This window comes from Otolemur garnettii, unplaced genomic scaffold (assembly GCF_000181295.1).
Source record: "Otolemur garnettii isolate 467f Iridium unplaced genomic scaffold, OtoGar3 scaffold00014, whole genome shotgun sequence".
Classification (NCBI taxonomy): domain Eukaryota; kingdom Metazoa; phylum Chordata; class Mammalia; order Primates; family Galagidae; genus Otolemur; species Otolemur garnettii.
This window is the reverse complement of record NW_003852409.1, coordinates 26,086,016-26,099,793: the sequence shown is the minus strand read 5'-3', so window position 1 is coordinate 26,099,793 and position 13,778 is coordinate 26,086,016. Positions and strand designations below refer to the sequence as shown.

The 13,778-nt window shown below is 41.2% G+C and overlaps 1 protein-coding gene across 1 annotated transcript in view; it reads right to left on the bottom strand.

Moving 5' to 3' along the window:
* Positions 1 to 228: 228 nt before the first annotated feature.
* The window catches only part of RABGAP1 (RAB GTPase activating protein 1), a 157,425-nt gene continuing 143,875 nt past the window's right edge, over positions 229 to 13,778 (bottom strand). Inside the window, exons 22-26 of the mRNA XM_003785286.1 lie at positions 7,127 to 7,231; positions 6,100 to 6,183; positions 5,325 to 5,396; positions 3,226 to 3,423; positions 229 to 1,951 (exon numbers count right to left, since the gene is read on the bottom strand). Of these exons, the coding sequence (XP_003785334.1) occupies positions 1,829 to 1,951; positions 3,226 to 3,423; positions 5,325 to 5,396; positions 6,100 to 6,183; positions 7,127 to 7,231 (582 nt within the window). The 3' untranslated portion in view covers positions 229 to 1,828. The remainder of the gene's footprint in view (positions 1,952 to 3,225; positions 3,424 to 5,324; positions 5,397 to 6,099; positions 6,184 to 7,126; positions 7,232 to 13,778) is intronic.

Sequence of the window (13,778 nt, the reverse complement as noted above, 5' to 3'; positions counted from 1 at the left end):
CTCTTTCTAAAAAACAATAATAAAGAGCAGATTTGGTCTTCCCCAAGTCAAAGCTTGGGGGAGTCAAAGTTTCTCAACCCACATGGCATAGCACACCTTACCTACTCCATCTGTGCCTAAATGAGTAGTCTTCTCTGACTCTGCTTCTGTGTGTGGGAAGGCAGTGGAGAGGGGGAGAAAGGGAGGAACAGAGCACATAATGATAAAACTAGTTTTTCAAAGCAATACTGTTTCTACCAAAATATTTAATGAATATGCTGTTAAAATAAAACCAACAAAAGAAATAGTAATACAATTTTACTGGTTTATATTTCAATTCATAAAGTTGACACACTGAAACTACCCTAGCACAATGTCCACGTGCCTAGCATTGGACGGGCTTACAGCTGTTTGGTAACTGAACGCAAAAGACATAGAAAGCAGCAGAGGGGACCGTGTGGAGGGAGGGGGTGCCACTTTAATCTCCTGTATCACAGATGACCTCAGCAAGCATTAGTACAGCCAACAAGAAGAAGAGCTACAAAACAACCCAAGTGTCTTTATATACAAACCAGTGCCTCCTATAACCAGCCACCTCCATACTGAGCACAGAGACAAGGACAAGACCATCTGCGAGTCAGCCTGTCAGTATGTTACTACATAAATTAAGTCAAAGGGTTTTTCCCCCTGCAAAGGAAAACATGTAGCCTGTCTGAACAGGGAGGTCTGCACCCAGCTATACTCCGGGGAGGGCCTGGGGCACAGTCAGTCAGGGAAGGACCAAGCCAGGAGGGAGGATGGACACATCAAGGCACGTGCATCCTGCTCATGTTTACAGATGCACAGCTCAGTCTTTGTCAGTTGGACAGCCTCTTGTGCAAAAACACTAAAAATCGTGAAGTGAGAGAGCTCTTCACAACGCCTGCAAAGTCAGGGAGGAGAGCAGAACCCAGCAAACCTTGAGTCAAGTTAAGTGCCCAAACATCCACATCATTAAATTATGCAGGTCAGCAGTCTTAGTCTGGGACTTCAACACTGTCAGCTGGGTATCTATCGGGAAAGATATATATACACACGCGCGCACACACACACACACACACACGACACATTAAGCAAAATAAGATTTGTCCACATTATGATTAATCCAGTCTCACAGTTAAGTCACCCACTCCAGCCTTGTGAAGTCATCTTGGCAGCTAATGCTAAAAAACAATAGGAACTATGAGAGTTGCATAGAATTGATCAGAAATGTGAATAATGCCAAAGCAAAAACCTGTGCCTTATACAGTTTTAACAAAATGAGGTGGCTTCAACTACAATATGAAACCCTCCTATTTAAAACAAAGTGCTTCTTCATGTCTACCTGGGGGACCTTCCGCTGGCGCTGAAGCAGATAAGATTTATTTGAGTTTCTGATCCCCTGCCCCCCCCACATATATATGTATATATATAATATGTATATTTTATTTTAAAAAATTAAAGGTTTAGGAAAAAAAAATTAATAGACTAAGGATCCCCAAACTCTCATCACACGTGTAAACTCAGCCACCATTAAGCTGGGTGAGGTGTTGACCTACATGGGGAAGAGGCCTGGAAGGTCACACTGAGGAGTGATTTCTAGAGTGTGTCCACAGCATGGCTGAGCTGGCAGGCCTGTTAGTATCAGTAGTCTTACCCCAGAGACTGCCTGCTTCATGAGCTCTGGTCCAATGACCTACCAGCACGTGTCTATGGATCTGACTTAGGTACATTCTGGTCCTGGAACATGTCACAGAATCACACATCTGGCCAAAGAAGGCAACAAAAGGTGTCATGTTTTTCTGAAGGTGTCTGGAGGCAGCAGCTGCTCTCAGCAAGTTTCTTTCCCTTGAACCCCGGTTGCTGTCTTTATGGAGCTCAGCGTTCGGTTGAACCAGGTCTTCTTGGCTGCCTGAACTTCATTGAGGGCGAGGCCTAAATGGTGCTCCAAGTCCTGTAAGAGGAACAGTGCCACATAAGGATATTGGGCCCAGTGTCACTGCCTCCCCAAACCTGAGCCAAGACAAGAATTCAGTCTATTTACTCTAAAGAGGCCTTGGGAAATTCCGCTAGTCTCAAACTTGCATTGAAAGGCTGGACATGCTTAAAGATTTGGGAGCATTCTTAGTTAACACCTCATTACTTGCCTGGTCTACTTATACAAAGGGCTTGCTACTTTCATGTTTCCCTCTCCTGCCCACTCAGTTCACACCAGGCAGATAGCAGTGCTTTAGCTTTCTTTGATTGCATCATTAATTTCCCTAAAGGTCTAAATTCCCTAGCATGACATTTTAGATGCTTTACAATCTGGGCCCACAGACTCTGCGCTGCGTGCAAGTAACTCCTGAGGCTCCTTACTGGGCAGGTGCTCTCCTTCCTCCGTGCTGTTGAATACTGCCTATGCCTGGAATGTATACTGTTCTTTCTCTTCTGCATCTGCAACCCATTTCATTCTTTGATCAAAGCTTGGCTATGATACCTTTCCTGACTGTCCTGAGCTATCATACTGCCATGTCTTGTCTTTGCATTCCCAACTGCAAAGAACAGGGCCTTGCAAAAAGCAGATGCCCAGTGCATGGGTGTGATAAGGGAGACTGGCCTAAAGCTTTGTCCCAAACTTAGTTCCTTCCATAAATAGTGCTTAGTGGTGCTGGTGAAATTAGCAGAGTAGTATTAAGTTAACCAAAAAAGGACTAATTTCTTCATCAGGAATGGAAGCTTAGATAAGTTAGGTAATATGTCCAAGGTTATAAACGAGTTTAAGTGATAGGAGTTGGAACAATAAAAGCTTGAATTCACAAAGCCCCCACTACTCTGGACACTTTTCTGTGTTATCTTGTTTAAGTGCTCAAAACAACCTATCATACAGGGACTCTAATCATTCCCAGTTGTAGATGCGGTACCTGAGGTACGGAGAGGTTTCGAACCCAAGGTCAAAGAGTTCAGTGGTAGAGCTGTGTTTTAAAGCATGTGTTCTCTGTCCCACTGAAAGGATTCCAAGCTTTGTGTATAATTCTCAATAAGACAAAGTCCAAATCTTTAGGATCCACTGGAAAATAACAAGTTTTTTAACAAGTCTCCTGGGTTTCTTCCCATGAGAATTATGGCCAAAGTTTAAAAGTGGGGGGAAAACCCCAAACTATAGAGATCATTTCTGGGGTTTCCAGTTTCTAGTCCCCATCAGGAAATGTTGCCCACAAGCTCATGTCTGAGTTATGTTGTTGTTACCTGTATCTTACACTCAGCTTCCACCAACTGGAGCTTGGTTTGTGCCAGTTCTAGTTCCATCTCTCTCAGCTGATTCTTGAGTGTCTCTTTTTCTTCATCTGTGTCCTCATCTAAAACCTCACTGGTTGAGCTGATGCCCTTTACATGCCCTTCTTTGTTGAAAAATTCCCGGCAGCGTTCACAGTCATCCACTTTTTGCTGAAATTGAATGTCAGATGTGAAGAAGTTAAGAAGTAAAACTACTTTTAGGGTAGTGCTAGGGCCAAGAGATCCAGGAGATTGCTTCTCTATTGACCTCTACAGTTTCTGAAACCTGTGCTCTTTTTGCAAAGCGATAGATAACCCACTGGAAAAGTCACTTGGTATTATATACCAAAAATAATGAAAATACTCCCTAATCTAATAATCTCACTTCCAGGAACCCCAGCTAAAAAAATGAAGCCAAGGCTAGATAAAAGATTTATGTTCGAGAATATTCACTGCAGAACTGGAGATGTGAAGGGGAGGAAATGATAAACTATCCAACAAGTGGGAATAATAAATATGAAAGTCTGTCCGGAAAGTCTCCAGCTATGCAATAGGAAAAATAAGACACACACAAGGCTGGAGACTTTCCAGACAGGCCTTTGTGCTTGTGCATATGAGGACACACACAGCTTCTAAAAGGGTTTCCAGGAATTTTTCTTAACATGAGAAAATGGATAAATGGTGGTTGAAAGAAACAGGACATCAAAATTATGTAAAATATGGCCACAAATATATAACACCATACTTTATCATAAGATGCTGTTGACTATCAGACATCATTTTATGTTCCTCTAAGAAAATATTCAACCAATTCAACCACAAAAAGCTACTTATAAAAGGTTTGTTTTTAGAGAGAGAAAGGGGAAAGCTTAGCTTAGAATGAATGAAATTTTATATGGTAAACAAAAAGAATGAAAAAATACACACCAAAGTGTTAATAATCATGTTCTATGTGAGTAATAGGGTTGTAAGATTTTTTCCCCCTTATTCTTATTTCCTAAATTTCGTGAAAGCACATTAATTATAGCTTGAGAATCATAAAATAAATTATATTTTTAAAAAAGATATATCCAGTTAAACACCAAAGAGGCCAGTGTCTCTTGTGCCAGGTATAACATTGCTTTGTGCAAACACAGCCAATGAGCACAGAACTCTCCCACTTTCCTGTCTGCTGAGTAGTAAATATCTCAGTAAAGCACATTTAAGTAAATTACTCATTTTAGTAAAATCTGACAAGCACTCTAAGTCTTTAAAGAAAGAATGCACCAAGTTATAAAAGCCTCTAAACTGGCAACAAAAACATTAAAAAATTAAAGTCCTAAGGCAGGCATGATGGGTATGCGTTCATAGTACAAGCTATTTGGGAGGCTGAAGGGTGAGGGGGGAATCACTTGAGCCCTGGAGTTCAAGGGCAGCCTGGACAACATAACAAGACTCTGTCTCTAAACAAAAATAAAAAAAAAAATTTAAAAATTAAAAGTCCTCACTGTATTTGGATCTATTATAGCAGAAGGAACAAGCTCAGGTAGCGAGTATCTCTGCTTCTATAGAGAACTGGAGAGTAGAGTCATAGCAGATGTTCTTGACCTCTTCACTCCCACCTCAAACAGAACCCATTACTTGCAGAAATCCTTTTACCTCAAGGTCACACTGTAGCAACCAGCATTACCAACAGCATTTGGAAATCTTGGGCACTTTTACTTTGAGATCTAAAGACAGAGTCCTTTTGCTGTCCTCTATACTCTGGTTCCAGAGAAAGCAGGCATATTAGTTTCCAATTACCAAGCCAGGCCATGACAGGTGCCTTATCAGGTACTCTTCAGCTTCCCTCACTTTTGAAATCAACTGCCCCCCTCCCAGAATCTGTTGTGCTGATGAACAAAGCCGTAAGATGAACTAGGTGGTATAAAACCTCTTTGTTAGGGACAGCACCTGTAGCTCAAAAGGGTAGGGCGCTGGTCCCATATGCCGGAGGTGGTGGGTTCAAGCCCAGCCCTGGCCAAAAAACTGCAAAGAAAGAAAAAAAAAAAAAAAAGAAAGTAAAAAAAACCTCTTGTTAAAGGAAGCCTTACCCGAATTTTCTCAATTTCCACTTTATTAGCTGTCTGCTGCTTTTCCAATCTTTCACTCAACTGAGAACAGATCTGAAGAAACAAACATATAATGAAAACCGTATAGAGCAATGCAATCATCTGCATAATTTGGGCCCAGGGTCCATCAGGGTTAAGCTGAAAATACACTAAGTGGAACTAACATAGCACCACATTGGCTGCTACTGCTTGGGGGAAGGGTGTAAAGTTGATGGACAAACAGGTTCCTCCGGTTGTGCCACCACCTATGTATCCATCAACCTAGGAATTGCAGGAACCCATTAGAACCACACTCAATGGACAATGGTGTTTGAACACTTGCCAGATTCATGAGCTAGCCTGAGATTCTGGCACAGGAAGGAACAGAGTGATTTAGTTATGTTCTTAAAATTCAAATAACCAGAATGAAAGCTGGTTTACAACTATAGATACACACACACACAAGTCCGTAATTCTGAATGTAAATCCTCCCTAACACACTGTGTGGATTTCATTTATGAAGTACCTACTGCATGCTGGGTACTATGCCAGGCAGTTCATAAACATGGTCTTTTGAACCTTCACAATAGTCCCCCAGGTAGGAATTATTTCTCTTATTATACAATTGAGAATAAGTAAAGTTACTTGTCAACGCAAGGGACAGAGCCAGGATTTGAAACCAGAGTGCTAAAGCATTTGGGTTTGCAGAGTATACATTTCATGCAAGGAAGCAGGACTTCCAGAGTACACGGCACAATGCCAGGGCAAGAGAACTCACCTGTTTGTAGTCACCAATGATTGAACTGTTTTTTTTAATCTCAGATTCTGCCTTGTCAAGTTCCCGACGACACATTTCTTTTAACTGCACACATAGAAAAGCAAAAGTGAATGTTTTAATGGAAAGCAAAGGAAGCTCTATCACTAACTGCTTAGTGCTAGGCTTTCCAAAAGGTGCCTGGCCTCACTAACTCTGGAAGGGCTCTCATTCACCTACCTTCTTCCTTCATTCGACAGTATTAACCCCTGTTTTTGATGCCAGGAGAGGGAAAGAACAGTGAAAACTTGCAAAAATGTCAGACCCCATTTCAGATTGGGGCTTTTGCTTAAGTTCTTCCCTGCTAGCACAACCCAACCTGTGAACCTTTGCTAAGGAGGCAGCACAAACCAAACAGAACAGTGAGCTAGGGAGAGGGCTATAGTTTTCTCACCACCTTATTTATTTTTTTCAGTTTTTGGCCGGGGCTGGGTTTGAACCTGCCACCTCCGGCATATGGGGCCGGTGCCCTACCCACAGGCGCTGCTCTCACCACCTCATGTTTAATGAGAAAGTGCTTTGCCATCTCTCACTCCAGCTGGTCCTGCCTCCTGGAGGACCATGATGGGAAAGGAGATGAGGGTTGCTCCAATACACAGTATCTGGAGCTCTTCTTATGACTTAAGTGACTGTGGAGCACTAGCTCAGAACAAGACTTCTAGAATTTGCTCTATGAGGGTGACATCAAAGGACAAGCAGGGAAAGACCAGACAATACCATGTGTGATTTCCTTCACTGTTACACCCATACACTGATGCACAGGAAATTCTGCTGTCCCAACAAAGGATGGGTTTTGACCCACCATCTCCTTCTAGGCTTAAATTTTTAACAACCGTTATGCTTTACACAGTTTAAAGAAAAGGTCTCTGAAGAGAAACTGAAGCCAGCCATATACGGGTTCTCTGGATATGGAAACCACCAGAGGAACTCCCAACTCTCAGACATTTCCAGGACAGAGAGGAATGTCGGGGAAGAGCCAAGTTCCCCTCACCTGAGCAGACTCTTCTTCTAACCGTCTTTTCTCTTCTTCTGCATCAATCAACTTCTGTTTGGTCATCAGTAGCTCCTTGTTCAGTGCATCTGCCTTTTCTTCAGCCTGAAACATTTAAGGTATCCTGTCACAGAAGAGCAACTGAGAACTGGAACAGATTTATATAATGTAGCACAATCCCATGTTGCGATGACAGGGAACTGGGATTCAGAGAGGGGAAAATGGTATGTGCAGTGAGATTACTCTCCTGCAGAAGTGCCTGGAACAGCATCTTGCACAGGGGTAGCGTGTGGCAGTGGTTAGAAACTCAGCCTTTGGCATCAGACAGCTTAGGCTCAGTTCCCTTGCTCACGGACCATGTAAAACTTAGACAAGTCATTGAGAACCTCTTTCACCTTCAGAGTCTTCATCTGAGTGATAAGGCATGAAAAGCATTCAATGTAGTGTCTGGAATATAGCAAACAGTCAATAAAAGGTAGTTGTCATTATTATTAATAATAATAAAATCTAGTTTTCCTTTCTTCCAAATGCTTAGTATGTCTTCTGCTAAAAAGTCCTCCATTTTGTTTTCTTATTACCTGATAAAGGAAAATGCCCCTTCCTGACACTTTCTTATCATCTTTAATGGCTGCCCCCCAGCAGTCTTTTTCAAAAGCATGCAAAGATCTGTTGGGAAGATCTGTGAGTCTCAGTAAAAATGATGTATCTGTGCCTGGCGTTTGAGTTCCTGACAGTGGTCACTCCAAGGATAACTGAAGAATGACTATCCCATGTTAGAGAATAATCAAGAAGTAGACACAGAGGATCTCTCCTGTGCAACGTACCCATGACCTTCCTTGGCAGTGGACGGTGGATTTACCTAATATTAAATAGCATTTCTTTGTTACCTAGCTACTGTGGTATAACTGAGCCTCTGAGCTTTCCCTTATGCTACACCAGCTCTCCCACATCTTTGGGAAGAAGAGGTTCCAGAGGCATGGATCCTTAAATGAATGGTGAACTGAGAATAGCATGATACGTTAATTCAAAAGGCCGTGAATTACTGGCAAACTGCATATGCACACATTAAATGGGGTCCTACAATTAAGACCTGTCCTTCCTGGGGAGTTCTTTATCATCTCCTCCTCTAGCTCAACCCTAAGAAGCAATCAGAGGGAAATAAAGAGACTCAAACAACAGGGAAAATAATCAGTAAGGAGAATAAAGATCTATTAAATAGAATCATGAACAACCTATTATGTGTCCATTGGACTTGAACAACTTTTGAACATTACTTTAGAGCTCATGTCAAACACTTAAGTTCTCTCCTTTATTCATCAATATCATGGTAACTGATGATTAATACTAAGACTGACTGTAAGTACTGTACTAAGAAATATGGAAGAGCCAAGTGATTAACTGAGTCTTCTAACTTAAGAGTCTTCCCTGCCCACACACTCCCTTCTTTATAAAGAAGTTCAGTAGGGAAGTGATTTCCCCAACCACTCATCATGTATTTGGCAGAGCTGGAATCTGAAGCCAGGTCATCTGATGTTGAGCCCAGCACTTGCACCACTGCTCCTAGAGCTGCTTCTCCATGCTGCATCAAGGAGAAGGTATATAAAGGCTACTGGACTGAACCCATCAGGGCTGTCTAATGGCACTCCGCCACTGCACAGCCATTCTGCCTAGGTGTGAGAGAACATCTGGTGATAACAAACATGAATCCAGACATCTACTTCTATCCACCAGCCCTGGGCATGCTTTTGAAAAAGATTATAGTGGGGACAGCCATTAGATGAAAAGAAGGATTAACAGGGACCAGATTTAATCTCCCACTATAAACAGAAACTGTACAAAATATATACAACTTTTCAGACACTGAAAATGATAAATGCAGAACTGTGGTTTCCCAGGAAAGGAAAACAAGGTGAGTTCTACTTTCACCCTGGCTTTCTGCTTAGGGACTAAGCAGAGCATGAAGACATCAAAAGTTAACAAGGCAGTCGGAAGATCTGGTCAGCTAAGGCAGCAGAAAACTATAGACAGAGCTCCAGAGAGGAGGGGGCTCTAGATTAGCTTATAAGGTAGAAGAGGAGGGAAAATGAAATCATGAAAATACTCAATTATACCAAAGGATGCAATAAAAGAAAAATACCCGAAAAGTGTACAGGACAAACAGAAAGCTAATTCCCATATTAAGATGTAGATATGTCAAAAGGAAAAAGATGGGAAAAGATGCACATATCATATAATACTATGAAGGCTGGAGTGGCTATATAAAGTCAACTGAGGAAGAAAAGAGGATTACCAGGAACAAAGAGGGGCATTTCACAATGATAAAAGAGTTGCTGGATTAAGAAGGTCTAAGAATCTGAAATATATACAGAAATTAAAATTGCATGAAACAAAAACCTATGTAACTAAGAAAAAAAGAAAAATACACTATTACAGTCAGACTTCCATCCTCTTAGTAAGTGACAAAACAAGCAGAGAGCAAATCACTAAGTCTACAGAGGCTGTGAACATGATCAGTCCACCTGAAGTAACTGACACAGCGCACTCCACCTGTTACAACAGAACACACAGACCTTCCGAGTGCACCTGGGACCTTCATCCACATAGACTATACGATGAACCATAAAATAAGTACCTAAAAGGATTACATCAGACATTAGATTATCTAATAATCTCAGATAACAGGAGAATTAAATTAGAAATAACAGGAAAAAAATTGGTAAAAATTTCTAATATTTGGAAATTAAATTACATACTACTAGTTAACTCACATAGGTCAAAGCAGATGTAACAAGAACTGAATGAAAATAAAAATCTATACATCAGAATAGCTGGAACTGAAAACAGTGCTTACATGAAGATTTATAACTTTATTATTTATTTATTTATTTATTTTTGAGACAGGACTTCAGAGTGCCGTGGTGTGATAGCTCACAGTAACCTCAAACTCTTGGGCTCAAGCCATTCTCTTCCTCAGTTTTCTCCCCCCTATTTTTAGTAGACAGGGGGTGTCACTCTTGCTCAGGCTGGTCTCAAATGCCTAAGCTTACCTGCCTTGGCCATCCACAGTGCTAGGATTATGGGCATGAGCCACTGCACCTGGCCTTATATGTGCAAAATCCTAAAGAATATATGAAAAAGACTACTAGATTAATTAAGCGAATTTAGCAAGATCACAGGATACAAGTTTGCAACACAGAAATCAACTATATTTTTAGCGACTAGCAATAAAAAATTGGAGACAGAAAAGCCAACAATCCCATATATCAATGGGAAAGAGACATGAATACAACCTCCTCTAAAGAGGACAGACGAATGGCTAACAAATATACGAAAAAATGCTCATTATCCCTAATTGTCAGAGAAATGCAAATCAAAACCACCCTGAGATACCATCTAACCTCAGTGAGAATGGCCCACATCACAAAATCTCAAAACTACAGATGCTGGCATGGATGTGGAGAGAAGGGAACACTTTTACACTGCTGGTGGGACTGCAAACTAACACAATCTTTTTGGAAGGAAGTATGGCCAACCCTCAAAGAACTCAATCTAGAGTTGATCCCATTTGATCCTGCCATCCCATTACTGGGCATCTACCCAGGAGGAAAAAAATCCTTTTATCATAAGGACACTTGCATTAGACTGTTTACTGCAGCTTAATTTACAATTGCCAAAATGTGAAAACAGTCTAAATGCCCCCTCAACCCAGGCATGGATTAACAAGCTGTGGTATATGTACACCATGGAATACTATTCAGCCATTAAAAAAATGGGAGACTTACAGCCTTTGTATTAACCTGGATGGAAGTGGAACACATTATTGTTAATAAAGCATCACAAGAATGGAGAAGCATGAATACTATGTACTCAATTTTGATATGAGCACAATTAATAACAATTAATGACATGGTGAGGGTAAGAGAAGGGGAGAGCAGAGAGAAAAAGAAGGAGGAAGAGGTGGGGGAAAGGAAGAGCAGAGAGAGGGAAGGAGGGAGGGTGGTGGGGTCTTGGTGTGTGACACACTTTTTGGGAGCAAGTCCCTCTTGTAAGAGGGACTTTACCTAACAAATGCAATCAGTGTAAACTGGTTTTGTGTACCCTCAATGAATCCCTAACAATAAAAAAAAAAAAGAAAATAGAGGCCGAGAGATGCAAAGTAACTTGTCCAAGATGACATGATCTTGGTCAGTAAGGGACCGACCAAGATGGCATTTCAACCTAGATAATTTGACTTCTGAATCTATACTGTTCACTCCTACCCCACAAGTGTCACTGGCATATAATAAATTATGCTAATGTTATCACTTTATTTAAATAGATGGATTATTACACATATCATGTAGAGTAGAATATATACACATTTCATAAAAGGTCTCACTTTACCATAAAGTAAGTGAAATACATAAAAGTATAAGCCCATTGATCATAAAATTGGCCCCAAACCAGTATTTGGGAGATATATGTACCAAATGTAAAAGTACTTTAAACAATATATGACCCACAGCGTTTTGAAATGGGAACCAAGAAAATTTGAGTTTGTTTCTTTTTTTTTTCCTGAATAAATAAATATTTTTCTCATAAAAAAAAAAAAAATTGGAGACCGGGAAGACCATGTGAAGACACAGGGAGAAGGCGGCCATCAGGAAGCCATGGAGAGAGGCTTCAGAAGAAACCAATCTGCTGACACCTTCATCTTAGACTTTTTTTTATTGAGACAGAGTCTTACTTTGTTACCCTCGGTAGAATGCTGTGGCGTCATAGCTTACAGCAACCTCAAACTCTTGGGCTCTTGCCTCAGCCTCCTTAGTAGTTGGGACTATAGGCACCTGCTACAATTTCTGGCTATTTTTTTGTTGTTGTTTTGTTTAGCAGGCCTGGGTTCAAACCCACTAGCCCTGGAGCATGTAGCTAGCACCCTAACCACTGAACTACAGGTGCCCAGCCTTGATCTTAGACTTTTAACCTCCAAGGCTGTTAGAAAATAAATTTGTTGTTTAAGCCAACAACAACAAAAAAAATTAGAAAATGAAATTTTTAAGAATGCCGTTGTACAATAGATTAAAACATACATGGTTTATGAACTGAAAAATAAAACACACTGCTGAGAGAAATCTAGAAAGACCTTAATAAGTGAAAATTGTAACATGTTCATGTATTGGAAAAGTCGATTATTGTTCAGGTATCAGTTCTCCCCAAGATGGTTTATAGATTCGATGAAACTCCATTCAAAATCCAAGAAGGTTTTTATTTCTAGAAATTGACAAGCTGATTCTAACATTTATATAGAAATGCAAGGGACAGCTTGGCGCCTGTGGCTCAAGTGGCTAAGGTACCAGCCACATACACCTGAGCTGGCAGGTTTGAATCCAGTCCCGGCCACCAAACAACATTGATGGCTGCAACCAAAAAAAAGTAGCCCGGCGTTATGGCAGGCACCTGTGATCCCAGCTACTTGGGAGGCAGAGGCAGGAGAATCGCTTAAGCCCAGGAGTTAGAGGTTGCTGTGAGCTGTGATGCCAAGGCACTGTACCCAGGGTGACAGCTTGAGGCTCTGTCTCAAAAAGAAAAAAAAAGAAATGCAAGGGACTTAGAGCAGCCAAACAATTTTCTAAAAGAACAAAAAAGTTGGACATGACCTGATTCTAATAAGATTATAAAGCTACTGTTATTGTCCTCACAGTAGATAAGACTCTGGCATAAGGATAACATATAGATGGACAGAGCAGACAGAGACTAAAGAAGCAGACACACAAATACAGGATCAATGGATTTTAATAAAAATGCCAAAGTAGTTCAATGGAGACAGTTTAGCAACCTGTTCAAGGTCGCAGAACTAGTAAGTAAGAGTAACTAGAACTTCTGAAAGTCATAACTCAGCACGTGGGCTCCCAAGTCAATTTCCTTCATTCTTGTTTATCTCAGCATGGAGTGACCATGCCAGCGAGGACTTAGACACAATCCTGTCAGCCCTGCCAAGGACCTTCCAAAGGTCCCCACTCACCCTTTCAGCACCAATGTCAGGTCTAGTCATGATTCTCACTTCTTAGAGGTGAAAGCTTAATTGGGATCACCCAGGGATTAAGTGGCTGACTTGGAATTTCTCCACAGCTTCTATGTGAAGAATAGCAAATGTGACAGGTGATGAATAACAAAAGTGATGTACAATCAACTGGAAATACAAAGAGGACTCTGGAAATTGTATAAGCCTCACACTAGAGCTTTTCTTTGAGATGCAGGAAGCAAAGAGCTGAAAGGAACAAAGATTACGACATGGCCTGTAATCTCAATGCTTTGGGAGGGGTAGGAGGATCACTTGAGGCTCAGAGTTTGAGTCCAGCCTGGGCAACAGAACAAGACCCTGTCTATACAAAATATTTTAAGAAATACTTTAAAAGGCTGAGACTAACTTCCTGATGTCAAAAAAAGTAAGATGACCCTGGCTCAGTGCCTGTAGAACAGTGGTTACAGCACCGGCCACATGCACTTGACAAGGGTGGCGGGTTTGAACCTAGCCCGGGCCTACTAAAACAACGACAACTACAACAAAAAAACAGTGGGACGTTGTGGTGGGCACCTGTAGTCCCAGCTACTTGGGAGGCTGAGGCAAGAGAATTGCCTAAGCCCAGGAGTTAGAGATTGCTGTGAGCTGTGA